General features: G+C 35.5%; 5 protein-coding genes and 1 long non-coding RNA gene across 7 annotated transcripts in view; 3 read left to right on the top strand and 3 right to left on the bottom strand.

The window, feature by feature from the left end:
- Positions 1-504: 504 nt before the first annotated feature.
- LOC106294209 lies at positions 505-1,874 on the bottom strand. 2 transcript variants are annotated; one of them, XR_001260770.1, is made up of 4 exons: positions 1,593-1,874; positions 1,163-1,308; positions 727-934; positions 505-633 (listed from the first exon to the last, which is right to left on the bottom strand). It is a non-coding gene; the product is annotated as an uncharacterized LOC106294209 (long non-coding RNA). The 2 variants fall into 2 exon arrangements; XR_001260769.1 differs by having other exon boundaries at positions 1,163-1,313.
- Positions 1,875-3,375: 1,501 nt separating this feature from the next.
- On the bottom strand, positions 3,376-5,055 carry LOC106292830 (1-aminocyclopropane-1-carboxylate oxidase 3). Its single transcript, XM_013728487.1, has 4 exons — positions 4,855-5,055; positions 4,379-4,605; positions 3,947-4,280; positions 3,376-3,864 (listed from the first exon to the last, which is right to left on the bottom strand). Exons 1-4 carry the CDS (start codon positions 4,966-4,968, stop codon positions 3,577-3,579), a joined length of 963 nt encoding a protein of 320 aa, XP_013583941.1. The 5' UTR covers positions 4,969-5,055; the 3' UTR covers positions 3,376-3,576.
- Positions 5,056-9,119: 4,064 nt separating this feature from the next.
- Positions 9,120-12,702, top strand: LOC106343398 (pyrophosphate--fructose 6-phosphate 1-phosphotransferase subunit beta 1). The gene is made up of 16 exons (XM_013782592.1): positions 9,120-9,384; positions 9,523-9,681; positions 9,756-9,877; positions 9,977-10,030; positions 10,126-10,232; positions 10,339-10,444; positions 10,583-10,646; positions 10,748-10,836; positions 11,006-11,137; positions 11,242-11,412; positions 11,490-11,605; positions 11,710-11,821; positions 11,952-12,036; positions 12,131-12,175; positions 12,260-12,328; positions 12,419-12,702. The coding sequence occupies exons 1-16, from the start codon at positions 9,189-9,191 to the stop codon at positions 12,490-12,492; spliced, it is 1,701 nt and encodes a 566-aa protein (XP_013638046.1). The 5' UTR covers positions 9,120-9,188; the 3' UTR covers positions 12,493-12,702.
- A 489-nt stretch (positions 12,703-13,191) lies between these two features.
- LOC106293618 (uncharacterized protein At1g04910) lies at positions 13,192-16,118 on the top strand. The gene is made up of 10 exons (XM_013729292.1): positions 13,192-13,629; positions 13,724-13,816; positions 13,907-14,000; positions 14,107-14,168; positions 14,255-14,343; positions 14,457-14,577; positions 14,668-14,811; positions 14,879-15,243; positions 15,332-15,572; positions 15,646-16,118. Exons 1-10 carry the CDS (start codon positions 13,279-13,281, stop codon positions 15,952-15,954), a joined length of 1,869 nt encoding a protein of 622 aa, XP_013584746.1. The 5' UTR covers positions 13,192-13,278; the 3' UTR covers positions 15,955-16,118.
- Positions 16,119-16,427: 309 nt separating this feature from the next.
- On the bottom strand, positions 16,428-16,841 carry LOC106294182 (NEDD8-like protein RUB3). The gene has a single exon (XM_013729772.1). It carries the CDS (start codon positions 16,804-16,806, stop codon positions 16,570-16,572), a length of 237 nt encoding a protein of 78 aa, XP_013585226.1. The 5' UTR covers positions 16,807-16,841; the 3' UTR covers positions 16,428-16,569.
- Positions 16,842-19,734: 2,893 nt separating this feature from the next.
- LOC106343174 (CSC1-like protein At1g11960) overlaps positions 19,735-22,437 on the top strand; it is an 8,821-nt gene continuing 6,118 nt past the window's right edge. The window contains exons 1-6 of the mRNA XM_013782321.1: positions 19,735-19,947; positions 20,566-20,943; positions 21,017-21,308; positions 21,385-21,486; positions 21,574-21,693; positions 21,932-22,012. Of these exons, the coding sequence (XP_013637775.1) occupies positions 20,630-20,943; positions 21,017-21,308; positions 21,385-21,486; positions 21,574-21,693; positions 21,932-22,012 (909 nt within the window). The 5' untranslated portion in view covers positions 19,735-19,947; positions 20,566-20,629. The remainder of the gene's footprint in view (positions 19,948-20,565; positions 20,944-21,016; positions 21,309-21,384; positions 21,487-21,573; positions 21,694-21,931; positions 22,013-22,437) is intronic.

The following is a 22,437-nucleotide window of genomic DNA, read 5'->3' on the forward strand; positions in this document are numbered from 1 at the left end:
TTTCTACATCTAGAATCATTTGCAGATTTTTACGTCTCGTGATGAGAGCATCTTTTCCTTTGCATTTTTTTGTCATCATTACTTATTGTTTTTAGTTGTTTACTATACATAGTGAACTCTGTTTGATTGTACTTGAACACATCAACCTTTTAAAATGTTAAATGTATAGAAGTACTATTTCAAGGTTTGTGAATTAGTAATAATTCCATTACACAATAACAAAAATTCATTGTTACTGACGTGCTGAAACAGACTTGAATAGTTTTTTACAATCTTTCATACTTATTTTGGTCCTGGAACCGCCCTTCTACTGAAACATAAAGCAAGATATTGTCATAAACAGGACACTGAGAAATTGTTGTAATAGCATTGTTATTTGCTATAAACTCTATAACCATTATTTATTGGCAAACTACAACTTACGGTAACTCTAAAACTAAGAGAGAATCATGAAGCTGTGATTCAGTAGTAGTTAAAAAAAGACTATCAATTAGTCATTTCATATATTGAACCGTAATGAGACTGTCCACCTTTCAAATTGCAAAAGGAATGGTGAATGAGTCAACTGATCAACCACCTCGAACCAGGATCGTAATGCATCTCTTGTAACTTCAGGAGTTTCTTGTGGGTTTCCTGGATTCAGAAATGCTCAACAATTAAAACCAATCATATATTTTCATGATTCAAGAAAATAAATAAATAAGAGTGTGTCATCACGGTCTCCACCCATAGAAGAAAAGAACTGAATGAGAGGTGCATTGTAATGACCATGCTCGATCCAAATGTTATTCGGAGCCGTGCCAAAACGTCTCAAGAATTTCCGAACTCCTTTCCAGTTTTTTTTCATGGAAGTAGCTCATACCCGCTCTCATTTCATCTTTGTGGTGTAGGTGGAATTCTTCAGATTTTCATCCGTGAGAAAAGCAGCTTGAATCTGGTGCAACAAATACAGAGCTTTAGTATATCTCATGCAATAAAGAAAGCTTTACAGAGAGTTCTTTGTTTGTGTATAACTCTTGTTCAGAGCTTCATCGAGTTCGTGTTTATCAGTAGGAGTAATGTTCTTCGCATATAACTGTGTAAAACAATCACATATCCTGATAACATTGCAAAAAAAAATCAGTAATCAAGTGTCGGTAACTTGGGAAAAAAGTCTACAGACCTTCCAGACTTTTGGAGCAAAGACCAATGATTAGATTGAGTGGGATGAGCAGTTAATACCAAGTCAACATGCTAATTCTTGATACGTACTCAGGAGTCTTTTTGGCAGCAAGTCTCTTCAATGTCGGAGTCTATTGTTGCAGGGGCCTGATCTACGAACATATCAATAGAACATTAAAGATACATAGAGAACAAAGGAAGTTAAGATTTTGCAAGTTACTTTACATGAAAATCTGTAGACAATTATAGATTCTTTGGAATGAACTTCTGAGAGCTTCTTAAAAAGTTGAAACAAATACGAAATATTTATCTAATTCATGATGCAGAGCTCAAAAACTCATAACCTCAAGGGAAGGGAGAAGAAAATGTATATCAGCAAAGATCTGTCAAATCTTCTTACTACATGATCAAGGTAAAAAGAGGAGTCAAACCTTATCATCAAGCAGAAGCATGTGAAGTTCCATCAGCTCCCCTCCTTTCCGTGCTTCCCATAAACGCTGAAGACGCGTCACCACCGTTTGAGAGACACGAACGGACTTCAAATCAAATATATGGGCTGAAACCATTGTTGCTGGTTGTTTGCATAAGGAAGCAGAAGGGTTGTATTAGGTGTAGCAGTGAGATTCTGAGTTTTCTTCATCCATATTTACGTTGAGCAAATCATGAGAGCTTGAATGAAAGAGTTAATGGTGAATCTTAATAATAAGATTAATTTCAATGGCTTAGAAAAGCGTTACGTTTCAGCTATGGCAAATCCGGTGAAGGTATTCGAGCAGACAGGCCATGGCTGAAGAAGGAGAGAGATTACGTTAGGCTTGTTGTGTTTGTGAATTGGGCCTCATCATCTCAATACTAACGTAAACGGCCCACACTGAAATTGAGATAACTTTCTTACGGAAAATGAGAACGCTTACGTGTCCTGTTTTGCCCCATTCTCCCAAATGATGTGGCAGCGTAAGAAGAGAGAAAATTCTCTTTTATTATTATAGATAGATAGATGTCATGGGAAAATGACATATTCCTCTATGAACTAATTGTTTTCGGTTTTTTCACGCACAAATTTTTAAGCCATGCCAAAAACCATATGAACAAAGGGAAAATGGTTTATTCCCCTATGAAATAGTTTTTCGTGGTTTTTTCACACACGAACTTTTAAATCAAGCCAAAAAGCACATGAACAACTCTATTTTTTGAATAACATACACAAACTATCGATTTTTAAACTAATTCACCTAAAACCGTAAATGGTGTTATTTAAATGTTAACTAGGTTTATGACAGGTGGAGAGCCGGATCCTTCTTCTCTTTTTTTTTGTCAACTGTTCTTCTTTTTCACAAATAGTTTTACTATTCGTCATCAATTGGAGATAAAATTTATTATTCTGGAGAAGAATAAAATGTTTTACATGATGCATAAAGAAAGAAAATCAGCAACTACTAGCTTACAATCTCCATGTATTGCCACAAGGAACTATAAAATCGACGCAATATTCCCAACTGATGATGAAGAGTAAAACGATTCCTGATAAAAAAAGAGCAATTGACAAAAAAAAAAAGAAGAATAAAATGACATAGTATTTTTTTTTATCAACCCAAATTAAACCGGCTTTCCACATGTCATAAACCAAGTTAACGTTTAAATTACACCGTTTACAGTTTTAGGGAAATTAATTTTAAATAGATAATTTGTGTACGTAATTCCAAAAATAGAGTTGTTTATGTGCTTTTTGGCATGATTTAAAAGTTTGTGTTTGAAAAAGTCAGAAAAAACTAGTTCATAGGGGAATACGCCATTTCCGTGCTGTTCATGTGGTTTTTGACATGGTTTAAAAGTTCATGTATGAAAAAGCCGGGAACAATTAGTTCATAGGGGAATAGGCTTTTTTCCCATAGATGTCATACAGAGCGACACCCCATAAATTCTCAAAAAGCAAACTTATTCTTTTGGGCCTTTGGGTCAAAATATATAGGTTGCCAAAAAAAATATATATATATACCAACTAATATTAAGCCTCTATCAAACCTGGTAGGTGCGTTTCTGCTACTTGCACTCATTGGATAAGCTGAAACCATGTTGATGGTGTTTTGATTGAATTGGTTTTCCTAATTATGTGTGAGTTTTGTTTGTTTTTGTTTTGTGGAGTTTACTGATGAAATGATCAATCTATTATTGCAACTTTTAATATTCATTTTAAGTCTTTTTTCAATATTCATATGTTATAAAGTCTTTTTTCAATATTCATATGTTATAAATACCCCCACACTTAACCACACCAGATTTATCAGTGATCACTACTCACTTAGTTCTTGATTCTACTTGCATTAGATTCATCACTTATTGACATTACCCACACACATATCAAACCCTTTTTGTTATTCATATCTTTCTTGCCTTCATAGAAAACCCCACTTCCAATTAGAATGTCTCCACGGTGGCCACTGGATTCACATCTGTGGTTACAGCAGCATTCTTCATGGCCTCAAACCGTGGCTCCTTGGGCTGAAACTTGACTCCAGAGTAGAGTTTCATGTAGTCGTCAAACACAAAACTCGGGTACTCCGATTCTTTGTCCACAAGAGATTGTGCCGGAGAGATCTCAGCATCGCTTCCAGGGTTGTAGAAGGACGCAATAGACATCCTGTTTCCTTTTTTTTGAGTCATTACACGATGCATTATGCTCTTGTACCTCCCGTTTGTTATCACCTATGAGAAACATAATCCGGTTAAACCTAAACCAATCGGCTGATTAATATTGTTTTAAATCTAAACCAGATAACAATTGTACCTCAAGTTGGTCACCAAGATTGATGACAATGGAGTGCTTGAGTGGAGGAACATCAACCCAATCACCATCTTTGAGAAGCTGAAGGCCACTGACTTTATCGTCTTGAAACAACAAGATGAGGCCTCCTGCATCTGTGTGAGCCCTAAGCCCTTTGATCATCTCAGGATTAGGACATGGTGGATAGTTGCTAACCTTTGTCCCAAAAGTTGGACCCTTCGTACCACGAAACACCTTCTTCAAGTATCCTTTCTCCAACCCTAGATTCTCACACAGCAAATCCAACAGTTCTTCCGCTAGGTTCTCTAGCCTCTTCCCAAAATCCTTCATAGCCGTTCTGTGTTTTAAAGAAACATGGCAAGCAAATCAATGGTTTATTTTAATAAGATCGTTGGAGATGTGATTTAAGGGTGAAAGAAATGTTTGTGTGTGTACCGGTATTCGTCTGACATGTTAGGGATGTCATAAAGATTGGTCTGAGGGAGATGATGAAGGAAGAAAGTGCTTTCCCAATCTATATCTTCCACTTCGGTCTCGAGAGTATCTAAACCTTTGGAACGAAGCATTTCCTTGAATTTTTGTTCCATAAATTTCTTGTAGTGTTCCTTTGTCATCCTCTCAATGTTGTCCATAAGATCATATGGTATTCCATGGTTTAGCAGCTGATATTACAAATATCAAGAGTTATAACGACCCATTTTTTAAAAAATTATGAAAGGAAAATGATGTTTTCGAAGCTAGGTATATAATATTTATTGCGTCATTTCATAGTTAATAATAACAAATATATATATAATTCAAGTTTTTCATATTTTATACACCAACAAAGTTTGAGCAAAGAACATCTACGCTCGTTTATTATTATATTTTCTTTGATTGTAAACAAAAAAAGGACGAGTCTAGACGATAACCTCAAAGAATCCCCAGTTTTGGCAAGCATCGTCGATCAAAGCCATGGTTTGGTCTCTCTCTTCACCATTGAGCTTAGACAGGTCTATAACAGGAAACTTGATGTTCTTCTCCATTACTCTGGATGTAAACTTGTAAAGTCACTGTTTTTTAACTCGCAACTTAATGTTTTTGATGATGTTTATTAAATGTGAGTTGAGGAATTGAGAGAGGGTCGCTATTTATAGGCGCAAATAGTAAAATAAAGTTCTTAAATATATACATACATACATACATGTAAGACGATAGGTACGTATCATCATACGATTATATAATTGTGCCATTTAGATAAAGTTGCTAGACATTATATTTGTTTTCTTTTTCATTACAAGAAAAGAAAAGGAGTTTGTGGAAGTTGTATACGAAGGTGTGTATGTATGTGCAACATAATTGGTGATACCCTACACTCTTCTTTTTTGAGATGGGATAAACTAGGTGTTTTCCATTTCGATTCTAATTTTCTGCAATTGTGTTGGTTTTCTCTTTTGCTTTTTTATATGAATAATTATTTATGGTTTCTTTTAAATCAGAGAAACACTCGAATAATGATGAGTTACAGAAGTACTATGCAATTTCAAATATAGCAGTGTTTAACCAAAAATATCGAAACAATTTGAAATGCTTATCTAGCTAGTTATTAATGTGTATATTTGTTTTCAAGAATAGTTTGGTAAGGTTTTTTACTGTAATTTATTTGATTCATTGTATTTAACGAATTCGTAGGTTATTACAAAATAATATAGTTTTCTTTTTTTTATCAAAAAACAATATAGTATTCATACACATAAAATGCAATTTTTTATTTTGTAGTGCCTTGTAAAAAGTTATTCGACAAATTTTTTTGTTTATTTTCTGAATAGCAACTCGAGGATACAAGATTCAGTTGAAACATGTATGTGTATATATATATATATATATATATATATATACATATGGTCGATACCAATAAAATCAGAAAGGATCATATCTTATTATTAAAATACCTTTGGAACTTTATTTGGAATATTTTTCTGTAAAAAAAATGAAAATGCTAATTATATGAGAGTTGCATGTCTGATCAATGGATTGATTACTTTCCCATTATGGATGGTTAGTAAATAGGTCTAATACAACAATTTAAAAATGAGAGATGTTTATACATACATGAGAATAGGATAGGATTCTGATTTATAGCACTATTATAAAATGATGAAATGATTAGGCTGTTCATATTTTCTTAGCTTAACTGAAATTTGCGGTATCATTTTATGATAATGCTGTTTTTGTATTTTCATGAAAATTGTGGAAATTACAATCGATAATCGCAGTAATAAATTATTGTGCATACTAAGAGCATGACCTTATATTAGCTGATTTTGGCCCGTTTGAATTACAAATAATTTGGTTAACTTAGCGAATAAAGTAGAATCATGATCATCTAAAGATAAAATTCTGATTTTACAAATATTATATTCTGATTTAAAGATAAAATTCTGATTTTTTTTTTTGTCAATCCTGATCATTTATGAGGTTGTTTCTTCAATAATATCGGTTGGCCACCTAATTACAATAAGTTATCTTTGGATTCCTCTACAATAGGGAAAAATATTCTTCCATAGTTTTAACAAATCAATAAAATCTTTGATCAGATGTTTGGTAAGAAAAGCATACAAAGTATATAATATATAACATGAATAGATACACATATAATTAAAGGTTATAGAATATTCTCGATCTCGCTAAGAAGTAGAAAAATAAAAAATAAGTTTGAAGTTATATTACTTTTCATTTTTCTTTATCTAAATGATGCCCCAAAAAACTATATCACATTCACAAGTTGTCAAAAATAAAAAATAACACAAAATGTTATTAGTTATTCCAAGTTGCAATAGTTGAGGTTATGTATTTAAAATACTTCATGAAGAAAACTATTTGTACTAATTAAGATGAAAATTATACTTTATGTTTCTTGTTTCTTCTGAAATCATAATACTTTGTGAGAAAAATATTTGACAACAGAAATTCAGATGAAACTTTGGTCGGTGACTACTGCTACCTACTTTTCTTTGGTGATCTTAGCGAGGTTGTTAAGATACATGCATGATAATGAACCGTAAAAAAAACTCCTAACTAATATAAAATTCAAATATATATCATGATGCCTTTCTAATTAAATTTTGAGCTTCGTAAGTCATTAACAACAAACAAATCACAAGATGATAAAGATCTTAAGTATTTGGAAGAAATTAACCATGTAAGTCAATAGGGAGTAATGTGAGATCGTCTAATTATTCATCTACTTATCTTTTAATTAATGTTTGTTTGTTCACATATATACAGATTACAGAAAGAAGAAGTTACAAAATTGCTTTTACAGCTAAGGGAATATCTTTAATTGGAAACATATTAGTTGAGGCGATGAACGGTTGAGTCTCTTTAATTTGAATCTTCTTATTTGTTGGTGCATGTTTTGATTGATTGTTTGGTGAAAGTAACAACTTATGATGGGCTTAACTTGCATCATTTTATTATTATTTTGAATTGCACTAATGGCTTTTCTTTACACGTCACAGTTAATTGGAATTTTTTGGGAGTTCATCATAATCAAATGATCATTGTACGTGGTTCTTTTATCCGCCTAATATCCGAGTAATTTTGACTATATGGCTAAATGTGGGCTTAAAATGCAAAGCCCAATTGCAAGTGAAGACTCAAACTGTCTGCTGATTATTTATAGATGTCTTTAATCTTTTTCCTTGTTATGATTTACCGATGTGGGATGTTCTGTTATGTGTTTTATAATTTTTTTTAGCGTAAAATTTAAAATGCTAATACTAGGGATCGAACCAGCGACCTCAAACTGAGGCACCATTATCACAACCCACTACACCACGGCATTTTATGTTGTTTACAACTGTATTTTGATGTTCATATCTATATTTTGTTTATATATCTATATTTGTTATAAAATAATATTAAAAAAGTAGGTCCCGATTATTCCCTGATTTTTTTTCTAGGCGCTAGGCCCAACCCAACCATCCGACTAGCGCCCAGCGCGTTCCCGAACAGGGATCGTATGCATCGTGAAGCTGATGCATGCATTTGTGTTATTTTATCAGCCCGAGTCGTGCTGTTAGATTACTAATACGGAGCACTGGAAAAAAGATTCGAATGACATGATATAAATGTATATATACTCTAGTTTTTTTTTTTGCTAAAATTTGGTGCATATATATTCTAGTTACTATTGATTGTTGTTGCAACAAAGAAAATAAGTGGGGACATGGCTGAATTGCTAATGAAATACCGGCTAATATTTAGAGCACAGTTTCTAATAGGGATTGTTATACCGGCTAATAAATCACATTCATTTAGCTATTGTGTACGTATGCTACGCAGTATAAATGAAAACTAACTGGAAATGAGAGATTGTTATAATGATCGATAATCGAATACGTAACGAATAAAAAAATTGAACCTCTCTATCTCGTCAGATTAGCATTAAAATACGGAGTGCTCACTTTCGAAGAAATGAGAGTAAAGATGTTAATATACACGTGTGCGTGTAATAAGTAACTTCTTATACAAGTAATAACTAAATACCCTTACATTACGTAATGCTATTCCTAACTGTAAACCTATGTAGTGCTTCCATTATTGTTGTCCACAGTCCATGCCTTTTTAGAAAAACTTTAGTTTCTTAAAATTTAATTGCCAACACGCATCATTACATTCACCAAAAGAAAAATAAACAAACCTATCCCGTGAGATATGGGTCGAAGTCTTTTTTATTTTTGTGTATATACCTCTTCTTTAATTTTCAAAGTAATGTCTGTTTTAACATATTCTTTCACAATTGGGATCACTATATATAATTTCATCGAGTTCATCACCATAAAATTGAACAGTTACACCTACTTAGTTGACCTATTTTAAACTTATGCTCTTGTAAACTGTGCGTTTCAAAAATGTAGGCATTCGCAAACTTGAAGACCAAAGAAAATGTATATACGATACTTAACGAGTCGGGAAACAAAAAGAATCTCGACTTTTTGAAACAATTGGGCCTTAGTTATTGATATCGAATCTCAAGGCCTACAATACGGGGCCCATTTTAAAAGAGTTGGGCCTTAGTTATATAACTGAGCGGGCCAGTATCGGAAATCCCGAAAGTACCCTTTGCCTTGTAGGATGAGCCAATAGATCTTGACTTAGGGTCAGACTATATATTCTCACCAAACCCCAATGCGGAGACCTCGAAGTGAACTTACTCACTAAATTTTAAGGAGGGAAGAGAAGTTAGGTGAAACCAAAAGCAATGGCCCCTTCGCTCGCCGCCGTTAACCGAGATCTCGCCGCCGCATCTCCGGACAACGCTCCGGCGAAAGGACGTGCTTCGGTCTACAGCGAAGTCCAGTCTAGCCGGATCAACAACGCCCTTCCTTTGCCTTCCGTACTCAAAGGAGCCTTCAAAATCGTCGAAGGACCCGCTAGCTCCGCCGCCGGGAACCCAGGTTAGGGTTTCTCCGTCTGATCTGATCAAACTACTTTCGATTTGGATTTTGTTTTTTTTTTGTATACAAGTCTAGATCTTGTTTACAGATCTGTGTTCCTGAGGATTTCGTGTTGCTTTTTTGTTTATATGATTGCAGATGAGATTGCCAAGTTGTTTCCTGGTCTGTATGGTCAGCCGTCTGTGTCAGTTGTTCCAGATCAGAGTGCAGATTTATCAGGACAGAAGCTGAAGATCGGAGTTGTTTTGTCTGGTGGTCAGGCGCCTGGTGGACACAATGTGATCTCTGGATTGTTCGGTAAGGGTTTAATTTCTATGCCAAGTTAATGTTTTTCTTCACTTTATTAAATTTTTTTCTTTTTGGGCTTTTAGATTACTTGCAGGAGCGTGCTAAAGGAAGCACCTTTTACGGTTTTAAGGGTGGTCCAGCTGGTATTATGAAGTGCAAATACGTTGAGTTGAATGCTGAGTACATTCTTCCTTACAGGAACCAGGTGCTTCCTTGTTACAAACTTTGTTATTTGATTGGGATTCTAGAAATTCAATTATCGTTTTATGTTGATGTGGTTTTAATTCTCTTTTGGTATCAACAGGGTGGGTTTGACATGATCTGCAGTGGAAGAGACAAGATTGAAACGCCTGAGCAGGTGGGATATTTCTTTTTGGGTAGTTTCTTATGTGATTTGTTACTGTTTCCATAGTTATATGCAGTGGATAACTCTGTGTTGGCTCACATGTGCAGTTTAAACAAGCTGAAGAAACAGCAAAGAAACTAGATTTGGACGGATTGGTGGTTATCGGTGGAGATGACTCCAACACCAATGCTTGTCTCCTTGCTGAAAACTTCAGGTATTCCTTGGTGTCTAATCCTCTATGTCTGTTTTTGAACCTTGTGAACAGAATGTTTAGTGCTTATCTGATTCGACATTTGACTTATTTTAACTGGTGTGATTAGGAGTAAGAACTTGAAAACCAGAGTCATTGGGTGCCCCAAGACCATTGATGGTGATTTGAAATGCAAGGAGGTTCCTACCAGTTTTGGATTTGATACAGCTTGCAAGGTGAGCTTTAGTTCTCATCAATTTTTGTCTGAGATCCGTCTTTTCTCTAAAAATGTTTGCTTCCCACACAGTTATTGGTACATAGCTAATCGTAGGCTGTTGAAGGAAGCTTATTATAACATTCTATTGCTTATGCAGATTTACTCTGAAATGATTGGAAATGTCATGATTGATGCAAGGTCAACTGGAAAGTACTATCATTGTAAGTAACTGGGTGATTTAAAGTTTTTATTCTTGCAGCATTTCTGTTGTCGTCTATGTTCTTACTGATACCTGCAACGTTGTATCACATTTTCATTACAGTTGTACGACTTATGGGTCGTGCTGCTTCCCACATCACGCTTGAGTGTGCTTTACAAACTCACCCAAACATAACCATTATTGGAGAAGAGGTATGCTCTTGATATAATTAGACTGCATATGAGATTCATTTTGGTGACACTTTTCCGTTGAAGCAAATAATCTATTTCATTGTGGGTTATTGTTTCTGAGAGACCTCCCATGTGCCTCAGTAGATCAGTCTATATTTACTCATGTTTGATCTGGATACACTCTTTGCAGGTGTCTGCCCAGAAGCAGACTTTGAAGAATGTCACGGACTACATGGTTGATGTTATCTGCAAGCGTGCTGAACTTGGTTACAACTACGGTGTTATTCTGATTCCAGAAGGTTTGATCGATTTTATTCCCGAGGTGTGTTTCCGCTGCAAAACACTGAAGTTACCACTTTTAAGACAGTTAATTAAAGATGATTGTTCTCCTTAACTGATGATTACTATTAATTTTTGACTTGTCAGGTTCAGGAGCTGATCGCAGAACTGAATGAAATTCTTGCAAATGAGGTGGTTGATGAAAGTGGACTGTGGAAGAAGAAGCTCACCGAACAATCCCTGAAGCTGTTTGATCTTCTGCCTGAAGCGATTCAGGAACAGCTGATGCTCGAAAGAGACCCACACGGAAATGTCCAGGTAACTGATCATTGTCTTGTCTACTCATATACTACTTCTCCACCTACGTCTCTCATAATCATTCCTCATCTTGATAGGTGGCCAAGATTGAGACTGAGAAGATGCTTATTCAAATGGTTGAAACTGAACTGGAGAAAAGAAAGCAAGCTGGTTCATACAAGGGACAATTCATGGGGCAGTCTCATTTCTTCGGGTACTTTCTCTCACATTTTGTTCTTTCAATGAATAATACATTGTTTATTTTATCAATGTGAAGAACACAATCTCGATTAATTGCTTCCATTGACATGGATACAGGTATGAAGGAAGATGCGGTTTGCCTACAAATTTTGATGCAACCTACTGTTACGCACTTGGTTATGGCGCTGGAGTTCTCCTCAACAGTGGAAAAACCGGACTGATTTCTTCGGTTTGTACTCAATCATTTTCCATTCAAATAAGTTTTCTCAATGTTTATAATGTATCTGTTGAGTGTGAACGTAGCTTCCTTTAGTAAACTAGTTTGTGCGTGGAATGAGATGAGTTATTTATTGGCGCAGGTCGGGAACTTGGCTGCTCCAGTGGAAGAATGGACTGTAGGTGGGACTGCTCTCACAGCCTTGATGGATGTCGAGAGGAGACACGGTATGAAAATAATCAAATCAGTAAAGTTTGCTAAGAAGTAAGAACCATTCGAATTGTGGATATTAAGAAACATGGGTTGATTATTAACTTGCAGGTAAGTTCAAGCCTGTGATCAAGAAAGCAATGGTGGAACTTGAAGGTGAATCTTTGATCCTTTTTCTCACAGTCCTTGTGCGGCGGTTAAATGGTCATATACTAAGTTTTTTTCATTTTGAATCTGCAGGTGCGCCGTTTAAGAAATTCGCATCGCTGCGTGAGGAGTGGGCTTTGAAGAACCGATACATCAGCCCTGGTTCGTTACATCTTCTTTTATTCTAAACAATGCATCTTTTGTTTCTCTGGTGCTCATCGTTCTCTTTGCGGAAATGTTATTGTCTTGTAGGTCCAATCCAGTTCACGGGACCTGGTTCGGATGCTCTCAGCCACACTCTACTTCTCGAACTCGGGGCTCAATAATCTCTGAGTAACCGGCCTTCCTTTCATTCTACTTCTCGGTTTTTTGCTTTCCTTGGGATTTCACGTTTGGTCTTCTTTTTTTTTTTAATCTTGAAACCTATGTCTCCATTTTTACCGTTAAGCTTTCATCACTCTAATTGTTTTTTTCGTTTTCTGTTGTGTTCTTGAACATATAATAATATGGAGCTTAAATCTAATTCAAAGTTCCAATGTTGCAGTGCCAATCGGTACTAGATTATACTAGGTTCTATAAGCTTTTATCAGGAACATCTTTAGCTTCTAGATTCAGTAAATGCTCACTTGGTATTATTAGTTTCCAGTGTTCATAGAATACATATATATGCAACTTAAACCCACATTATTTCTTGGAAGGTCCCATTAGAGCTTATTGCCTGGAACTTGGAATGTTGGGTGGTGATACACGATCAAGGAGGAGAGTGTAGTTAGGAAATTATGACGTGCCAAAAAAAAAATCAACAGCAGGACGGGTTGTTTCTGTTAATAGCTAAACTAGGGGGATAAAACATGAATATAGTTTAAAACATGGGGGACTAAAGTTGTAAGTTTAGCTGTAAAACAAAGGAGGATTGAAACAATAAATAGACCGACTGAAATTCAGACAAATCTCTGTCGGAAGAGAAGCTAAACTCGGCAAAGCTTTCGCGCTCTTATTTATAGCAATTTCGTTCTTCCGTTAGTTTAGTCTCTCTTTCTCTCTCTCCTTTTCTCGATCCAGAGACAAGAGGAGAGAGAGAAATAGACCAGGGAGGAACTTGTGTTTTGATCATGGAACATGAGAGACCTGACGTAGAGAGACCTGAGTCACGTGATCTTCTTCTTCCGGTATGCGGAGTTCCACCGGCATATTCCCCGCTTCTCAGCCCGACCCGTTTTTTCCCATTGTCGGGAGAACCGAGTCCGAGACAAACGATAAAGCGTGGGAAGAAGAACAGATTAATCCGTACTTGGTACGAGCAAAGAACGGCTACAACAGCCATCGGCGTAATCGTCATTTTGGGCGTCTTCTTCCTTGTGAATTGGTTAATGCTCTCTCGTCTTCACGAAGGACGAGTTTGGCTTCGAAAAGGGTTCGCTAAGAATACATACCAGATCCCTAAATGGGTTTCTTCTACACAGGTAAAAAAAAAATTATAAGCTTTCTTGTCTCCCAAGAAAACAGAATAATAGACTGAAAATATCAATGATGTACAACGTTGTTGTTGTGGACCAGAACGTTGAGGTTAGAAGGTTTGGAAAATCAAAAAGAAAACATAATGGAACATATGATAGAATGTTGGATTTGGCCGCTCAGGCTTTGCTAGAGGTAACGTTTTCTCCAAAATCTAATCCGTAACATTTATTATGTTATCACTGCTTGTTGTTATTACGTTGTAATGGTGTTTGATTGGAGCAGAACAAACGTGAGCCAAAAGAGTTATGGCAGGAGCCAAAGGCACAAGCTTTGGCTTGGAAGCCATGCGCTGATCAACGCTCTTGGTCTCCTGATGGTCGCATTCTCTTCCTCTTTTTTTTTTTTTTTTTTTGCTTTAAGACTGGATCAAGCTTGTTTCCTATGGAGTTTTCTTAATTTAATTTATTTTCCTGATTTTTTAGATGGAGAAAATGGATATATTATGGTAACTGCAAACGGAGGGATAAATCAACAAAGAGTTGCTGTAAGTATTCTTCTCCTTTGTCCTTCAAGTTGCCTTTTGAAATTTCTCTATCATCATATCATGAGACCGCGGGATACTTTTCACAGGTATGTAATATCGTTGTTGTAGCTCGTTTGCTCAATGCGTCTCTAGTCATTCCAAAATTCATGTTAAGCGACGTTTGGACAGATGCAAGGTAACTATTGTAAGCTCCTCGTCCTTTCTCCTCTGTCTCTACAACATTTACGAGTCATATTCATGAAGAAACATTACATATATAATAATGTATTTGACTTTGATACATCATAGTCAGTTCGGAGATATTTATCAAGAGGAACATTTTATCAAATACTTGTCGCCTGATATTCGGATAGTAAAGGAGCTACCAAAAGAGCTTCGATCTTTGGATCTTGAAGCAATCGGCAGCGTTGTGAGTTTACACTTTGGTTATTTTATGCGGACAATCTCATCTTCCTTCTCTTTTTGTTTTGTTCATGTTTAGCACTTTATATCTTTTAAGGTTACGGATGTGGATGTGATGAAAGAAGCCAAACCAGACTTCTATATGAAACACATTCTCCCTATACTACACAAGAACAAAGTAATCCATTTTGTTGGATTCAGCAACCGCTTGGCCTTTGATCCAATGCCATTTGACTTACAGGTTAGACATTTTTCTTTTAATCATTTTATTACCTCATTTGATCTAAACTTTTTTTGGTTGGAAGTAGAGGCTTCGGTGCAGATGTAACTTCCACGCGCTAAACTTCGTCCCGAGAATACAAGAAACAGGAGCGTTGATCGTGAAGAGGTTGCGTAACAGCAGTGGATCTTACCTTGCACCACTTGACGTGCATCTCCTCGGTCCAAAATCCGCTTCTTCTTTAATCTTGCACAACAAGTCTGATCCTCCTGCGCGGAAGAAGGCTTCTTCTTCTATTTCTTCTAAGTATCTTGCTCTCCATCTACGGTTTGAAATAGACATGGTGGCTCACTCTCTCTGTTACTTCGGAGGAGGTGAAAGGGAACAGAAAGAGTTGGATTCTTATCGCCAAAAACACTTTCCCTCCCTCTCCACTCTAACCAAAACAAAAAAGTTTGTTCTTATTTTCTTTTAAACTTGAGTATCATCCTCTTCCTTGTGTTTCAAGTCTAAGCCCTAAATTGCTCTTTTTTTTTTTCAGATTCCCATCTCCAGATGCTTTGAGGACGGAAGGACTTTGTCCATTAACACCTGAAGAAGCCGTGCTTATGCTCGTGGCTCTTGGCTTCAACCGTGAAACTCGAGTCTTTGTAGCTGGTGCACATATATACGGAGGAAACAAAAGGTTAGCTGCCTTAACCAGCTTGTACCCTAACCTAGTCACCAAAGAGAAACTACTCTCTCCATCTGAGTTACAACCTTTCAAGAACTTCTCTTCTCAGGTAATAAAGAAACTAGGATATTCTTTGTCACTGACAAATAATTTGTTTAAAACGTTATATGTTGTGTCTGTAGCTAGCGGCTTTAGATTTCATCGGTTGTGCTGCGGCAAACGCTTTTGCGATGACGGATTCAGGGAGCCAGTTATCGTCTCTTGTATCGGGTTATCGGATATATTATGGAGGTGGGAAGATGCCGACGATTAGACCGAACAAACGGAGACTTTCGGACATATTGTTGAAGAACAATACGATAGCGTGGAACGTGTTTGAGAAGAGAGTGAGAAAAGCGATTAGACAGACAAAACATGTCTTCGCTAGACCTACTGGACGCAGTGTTTACCGTTACCCAAGATGTAAAGAATGCATGTGTAATGATCAATAACTTTGTTTCTTTTTTTTTTCTTTTTGGCCGTTCGGTTATATTGAGATGGTTCTTTATGTAACCTCCTAACGAGGGATCCTTTTTTATCCTTTTTTCCGGCATTGTAATCCCTTAAAAGTTAACACGTTCGAGTTGAGTTTCTGTAATGAATACATGGTTTTGGTTGTGCGATTGATGAAGATAGTACATGGTTCGACATTCTAGTTTGGTGTGAGCTGGATGATTTTCAGATCTTATCTTCTCGCAAAATTTGGCAATTCGTATAGAACTATAAGTCTATAACACATGCAGCTTATACGTAGCAAACAGATTTTTAGTAGTTAGGGTTTTGAGGTTTCAACAACAAATCTGATATTATCGATGTTTCTGATGAGTAACACTCCCATATTAACAACAATTAATGAAGAAAATAACCAAACCATATGATATGTTTTTTGATTGTTTGCCATTAGATGAGGAGAGATTTCCATGAACAACGTCAATTAATATCAACAAATCCAACAGAAAAAAAGACAAACCAATAGTCAATAAACATAAACAACCGATTAGCAAAAGAACAAAAAAGGAAGATCAAAACCCTAGTATAGCCGTAAACTGAATAGGGTAATTAGAACGTCAAAACCCGCCTCTAAGAGCAAGAACAAGATGAAGAATAGAACCACGTTCGACGTTGTAATGTTTGGCGGTTTGGTCATCAGCAAGTTGTTTACCAGTGTAGATTATCCTTTGTTGAAGAGGAGGAATCCCTTCTATTTCTTCAATTCTTTCCTTGATTCTAGCAATCGTGTCCATTGGATCGATCTCAAATCCTATTTCTTTACCTGTCAGAGTCTTCACTTTGATTTCTATCATCTTTTATTTTCTTTCCTCAGAGCTCAATTTTTCTCTATCGCTCTCTATATCTGATTCATCCTTGCATTGTGTGTATTATATATATATACATATCCACGGGTTAGAATCCTTTAGTGATTTGGAATAAACTCACCCACTAGAGGTTTTAACCTTTTGTTTTAGGAATAATTAAGGTCAATTTTTGGAATACATTCTTCCTTTTTTTAAGGAAAAGGAAAAACTCAGATAAATCCATAATTTTTATCCCTGTTTGAAACTACGCTAGGCGTTAGTCGGGCGGTAACTCCGGGCCTAGCGAGTTACCAAAAAATCGGGGATTAAACGGGGTATACGCGGGGAGTAATTTTAATTATTATTTTAAATTTTAAATACATATTTCTATATATATATATATATCAATTTAGGGAGAGGTACAAGTAAAAGTAATGTAGCCAGGTGGTAAATGGGCATGCATTAGTTTATCTGTACTCGGGTTCGAAGCCCTTAAGGCTCTTTTTGGTTATTTTTGTGTGTTTTTTAAGTGAATGGCATAATTGTAATTATGTCGTCTTCTTCCTTGCGTTTTATTTAGGTTTTCTGCAAATTTTTTTCCGCCTCCTTCAACACAGATTTGTCAAAAACCACAGATTTTATAAGATTTTCTTGTTGTTTATGTATCAAACTCATAGATCTACCTTCTAGCATGCGATTTAAACACCTAAAACTTCAAAAAGAATAAACTTTTTGATCAATCCGATTTCTTGGCCGAGGATGGTGAAATCGCCACGGTGGACCTCCGCCGAGCGCTTCAGCGCCGCGTAATCGGGCTCCACGGGCGTGTTTTCGAACAGAGATTTTTATTATTCTGAAACTTAGATAAACTCAGATAAAACCAAAATAGTCTTTTTTTATTTTTAAATTTTAAATATTTTTTTTAAACAAAAAAAAATTGAAACTCTATCTCCAAAACCTAACCCCTTTACTATCAATCATAATTATAGATTAGTTAACCCTAGGGTAAAATACATATTTTGAGTTTAATAAAATTTATTTTGGTCATTTTTTTATTGATTGATATTTTTGTGACAAAAACTTAAAAATGACTATCTTACGAAATTTTTCATTTTACATATTTAATTAGTAGATTTTAGCAGATTAATGTACGTCCCAACAACTAACGTTTCAAATACTCATTTGGTGTTTTAGAACCAAATTTTATTAACATACCACCAAAATTTAATGGTTTCAGTTCCTAAAATAGAAAAAAAATCATAATAATTTTTGTTTTTGTAAATCCATCCAAAATTTTGTAACTTGTTCAGATAAATTATTATTCAACTTTGGTAACTGTTGACAAACCCTCTTGTTAATAAACTTTGGTTATTGTTGACAATCCTCTTATTCAAAGTCGGCGTTAGAGTTTAATGGTTAGAAACTTGAAAGTTTTGAAAAAGATATATTAATATTAAAATTATATTTTTTTTTAACTATTAATCATTTATTTGAATGACAAGTGTCTTTTTCAGTATCCCATCGGTTTTTAAAAATTCATAAATAAGAACTTTTACTCATTTTTACTCTTAATTTTATTTTTTTCTTTAAATATTAAAAACTCTTCCTAATATTACTATCGGAGATGCTCTTTTTTTATTATAACGCTGATTTATTATGATATTACATTTATGATAAATATTACATAGACGATTCAACAACCGATAATATTAGATGTTTTATGAAGATCTACGCCTAACTGTATCATATGAACCGTTCTATGATGATCCGCTTCTAACTAAATTTATTTGCACCATGCTGAAGATCTCTTGTAAGCTTTTCGTCTATAGTGTTCATTAATAAATCACTATCTCTGAGACTTGAAAGCTAGATTTCCTGTAATCTAGAAATTGTATAGTCTAGGATTTGAACCGTAGATTTAAGTGTATAAGTCTTTAAATTTTAATCAGTAGGCTAGGGTCCTTTCGCCGTTGGAAGTGCTCTTAGATTCAGGTATTTGGCTAATTGTCTCTTTACAAAACTATTCTTAATTGGATTAGTGCACTCACGCTCGAACACACGGCGCGTGACATTCTCCATTGTACTCGCTTGAATCAAAGAGAAGGCCACGTGACACGAACGCGGAGTCCACCGTTGCCGCCCCACGGAGCATCCAACGCTTGCCACCCCCACGTGGCAGCTAACTTATTTCTGAATCAAATCTAATGATAATTGACTAATCAAATGATAACTACTTGCCATCTACTAATTACTATTCTTACGTATTCCGTTTCATGGCTATATTCACATTGCATCTAAGATATCTCTAATGGCACACAATAATTTTTTTTATATTTTACTCTATTATATAATTATAATAGAATGAAATATAGAAAAAAATATTGTCTACCATTGTACCACTTATTCTTTTTTTTTGGTCCAAAAAAAGAAAATTTATTCTTTTAATTTCTCAGTTCTCACGGTTATTTATAATAAATTGTAATCAATCAGAATAAATTTACTAATGTAAAATATTTAGATGAATATTTTTTCGCTATTTTATTTGTTTGAAAGTCTGTCATCTTAACAAATCATTTAATATATTAATCATCGTATAAAAAGAATAATAATTAACATATCAAATTCAATCTAGTGGAGATGGGTACCAATATTTTTCTTTCGGAGATTGTAAAAATAAAAAGATGAAAATGGGTATATAGACCGCAATTAATATAAAAAGCATGGGGTTACTTAACGCCTGACAAATACTCCTAAATAAATAGTGAATTTAAAGCAAACCTGAGAAAGACTATATGGAATTCAACTTTGAAGAGAGAGCTTGAGGCAATACGGGGACCAACGTCACATTATTATATTCATTCACCCACTGTATAAAGAATATTAAAAAATGAACAAAAAGCTTTTCCGTGTCAAAGGTTTTTTAAAAACTTTTCTTCTTCCTCTTTCTTCCTCGTCCGTGTTGTTTCAGCGTTTTCCACAGTTAAGAAAAACGTCACAACGTCTCTATTTCTAGAGATCTATCTCTCCGGTTTCTCTGTTCTTTGTTTGTGTAATTTTACAAGAGTTTGGAGAATACTTGTCAAGCTTCTGTCGTCGCGGAGTGACAAATAATCCAAAAGAAATCCTTACTCAAGCAATCTGGTTCTCTAGGTTTGTTTCAGCTTTTCTCCTTCAACTGATATAATCCCTATATCTTAATAATCTTGTAGTTAGATTGCTTTTCCAGATTGTTTTTTTAGAAGTTGCATGATAAAGGTATTTTCATTCTCTAAAAGAGACGTTACTGTAAAAGAAAAGAAAATCTAATAAATCTTGATCCAAGGAGTTTAATTCAGTTCATTTCTTATATCTAGTAGTTTGTCTATCATATCTCTGAACTCTTATGTCACTGTTTTATTAGTTCATATATATGTACAGTATATAGATTTTTCTCATTCGGTATTAGTGAGTATTTAAAGGAATGTTAGACTGAGAAGAAAAAGAGACTTGTTAAGGAATGAAACTTAAATGAAGAAATTAAATTCTCTCTTTTTCAATGCTGTGCAAATTTCTTACCATTTTTCCTTTACCAATTTCCTTTTTTTAATATAGATTTTATTGACTTTATCGTTTTATTTTAAATCTTATAAATATAAATTTCCATTTAGAACAAAAAATCACAATAGATATGCTGACTAAAAACATATATTATTAGGGATGAATATTTTGTGGGTGAAGTCTTTCAATTCAAAGGGTTTTGATAGACTTTTGGCCGGAATATTTATGCAGGTGAAAGAACTCGAATTTCAAAGCAGAGTTTTAGATTTGGTAGATTAAGCGAAGAGATTAAGAGATGGCAACACTAGGAGATATTGGAGTAGCCGCAACGATCAACATAATCACTGCCATCATCTTCCTGTTGGCGTTTGCAATTTTAAGGATCCAACCTTTCAACGACAGAGTTTATTTTCCCAAATGGTATCTCAAAGGTATAAGAAGCAGCCCGTTGCATTCAGGTGCTCTTGTCAGCAAGTTTGTCAATGTAAACTTAGGCTCCTACCTACGTTTCTTGAACTGGATGCCCGCTGCTCTGAAGATGCCCGAGCCTGAGCTTATTGATCATGCCGGCTTGGATTCTGCTGTCTACTTGAGGATTTACTTGATAGGGTATTAATGGTTTTGAACCTCTTCTTGATTTTGCATTGCATCATCTATAAAATTTATTTCTCTGTTTTTTCAGGCTTAAAATCTTTGTACCGATAGCATTACTTGCATGGTCGATTCTTGTACCTGTGAATTGGACAAGCGACGGGCTGCAACTAGCGAAGCTACGTAACGTAACATCTAGTGATATTGATAAGTTATCAATCTCTAATATCGAACGTGGATCAGAGAGGTTTTGGACTCATCTCGTGATGGCTTATGCCTTCACATTCTGGACTTGTTATGTTCTAATGAAAGAGTATGAGAAAGTAGCTTCTATGCGTTTATCATTTCTCCAGTCTGAGCAAAGGCGTCCTGATCAATTCACGGTACAGCTACTTACTACATGGTCAGTTTTTGCCTCCTGATATGTAACACTGCTCTGAGCCGGTTTTGCTTTCACAGGTTTTGGTAAGGAATGTACCATCGGATCCAGATGAGTCCATTAGTGAGAGTGTGGAGCATTACTTCCTTGTTAACCATCCAGACCATTATCTTACACATCAGGTTATTGTAGCTTAATTCTCAGAAAGAATCAGTCTTCTTGTCCCTTTTTTCTTTTTTTTTTTAAATCCTTGTAACTTGATTGTCCAGGTTGTGTACAATGCAAACGATTTGGCGGATTTAGTAGAGAAGAAGAGGAGCACACAGAACTGGCTTGACTATAACCAGTTAAAATATACAAGGAACCAGGATCAAAGACCAAGGATAAAGGTAATTTCAAGACTCGCACAAACTTGAATAAGCTAGATTTTGAGGGCTATAGACGATTTAGTAAATGTTTCAATAAATATTTATTTTTAAAATAAATTTAGGGGTTTATATCTATGTATTTTTTTTCAAATTTTTTGTGGGACTATAGATTAATGCTTCACTGGCCTATGTCCAAGACCGGCATGAAGCTTGCAGTTGGCTCTAATCTGTATTTATGCTGTCTTCTTTGGGAATCCAGACAGGGTTTCTCGGGCTATGGGGAGAGAAAGTTGACGCCATTGATCATTACGTAGCTGAGATCGAGAAACTAAACGACCAAGTAAGTGTTACTATCTTCTCATATCACTACAAGAAAACATCAAGGATTCTGAGGGAAAAAATCGTCGGAATTTCGTCGGAATATCGTTATTCCGACGCAATTCCGACGAAATACGTCGTCGGAAATAATTCCTCGGAATTTCTTTTTTCCTCTGAAATCCCTCGGAATTTTCCGACGGAATTCCGAGGAAATAAATTTCCGAGGAAATTCCGAGGATCCCTTGTTTGTCGGAAAAGTCCTCGGAATATACCGAGGTAGAACTTCGTCGGGATAATTCCTCGGAAGTTCATCGATCGATGCGTGTTTGGACATATATACATCGATCGATAGGAGTATACCGACGGACTTTTTCCTCGGTTTATTCCGAGGAACTGTTCCCTCGGTATATTCCGAGGGAAATGTCCCTCGCTATATTTTTTAAAAAA

This window comes from Brassica oleracea, chromosome C5 (assembly GCF_000695525.1).
Source record: "Brassica oleracea var. oleracea cultivar TO1000 chromosome C5, BOL, whole genome shotgun sequence".
Taxonomy (NCBI): domain Eukaryota; kingdom Viridiplantae; phylum Streptophyta; class Magnoliopsida; order Brassicales; family Brassicaceae; genus Brassica; species Brassica oleracea.

Coding starts and splice junctions, on each gene's coding strand:
- LOC106293618 (XM_013729292.1), top strand. CDS start 13,279: ATGGAACATGAGAGACCTGACGTAGAGAGACCTGAGTCACGTGATCTT. Junction 14,169..14,254: donor TAAATCAACAAAGAGTTGCT/GTAAGTATTCTT, acceptor TACTTTTCACAG/GTATGTAATATCGTTGTTGT. Junction 15,244..15,331: donor ACTCTAACCAAAACAAAAAA/GTTTGTTCTTAT, acceptor TTTTTTTTTCAG/ATTCCCATCTCCAGATGCTT.
- LOC106294182 (XM_013729772.1), bottom strand. CDS start 16,806: ATGATAGAAATCAAAGTGAAGACTCTGACAGGTAAAGAAATAGGATTT.
- LOC106292830 (XM_013728487.1), bottom strand. CDS start 4,968: ATGGAGAAGAACATCAAGTTTCCTGTTATAGACCTGTCTAAGCTCAAT. Junction 4,606..4,854: donor AAAACTGGGGATTCTTTGAG/GTTATCGTCTAG, acceptor TTGTAATATCAG/CTGCTAAACCATGGAATACC. Junction 3,865..3,946: donor ATCTTGGTGACCAACTTGAG/GTACAATTGTTA, acceptor TGTTTCTCATAG/GTGATAACAAACGGGAGGTA.
- LOC106343398 (XM_013782592.1), top strand. CDS start 9,189: ATGGCCCCTTCGCTCGCCGCCGTTAACCGAGATCTCGCCGCCGCATCT. Junction 11,138..11,241: donor TGATCGATTTTATTCCCGAG/GTGTGTTTCCGC, acceptor TTGACTTGTCAG/GTTCAGGAGCTGATCGCAGA. Junction 11,606..11,709: donor GGGCAGTCTCATTTCTTCGG/GTACTTTCTCTC, acceptor ACATGGATACAG/GTATGAAGGAAGATGCGGTT.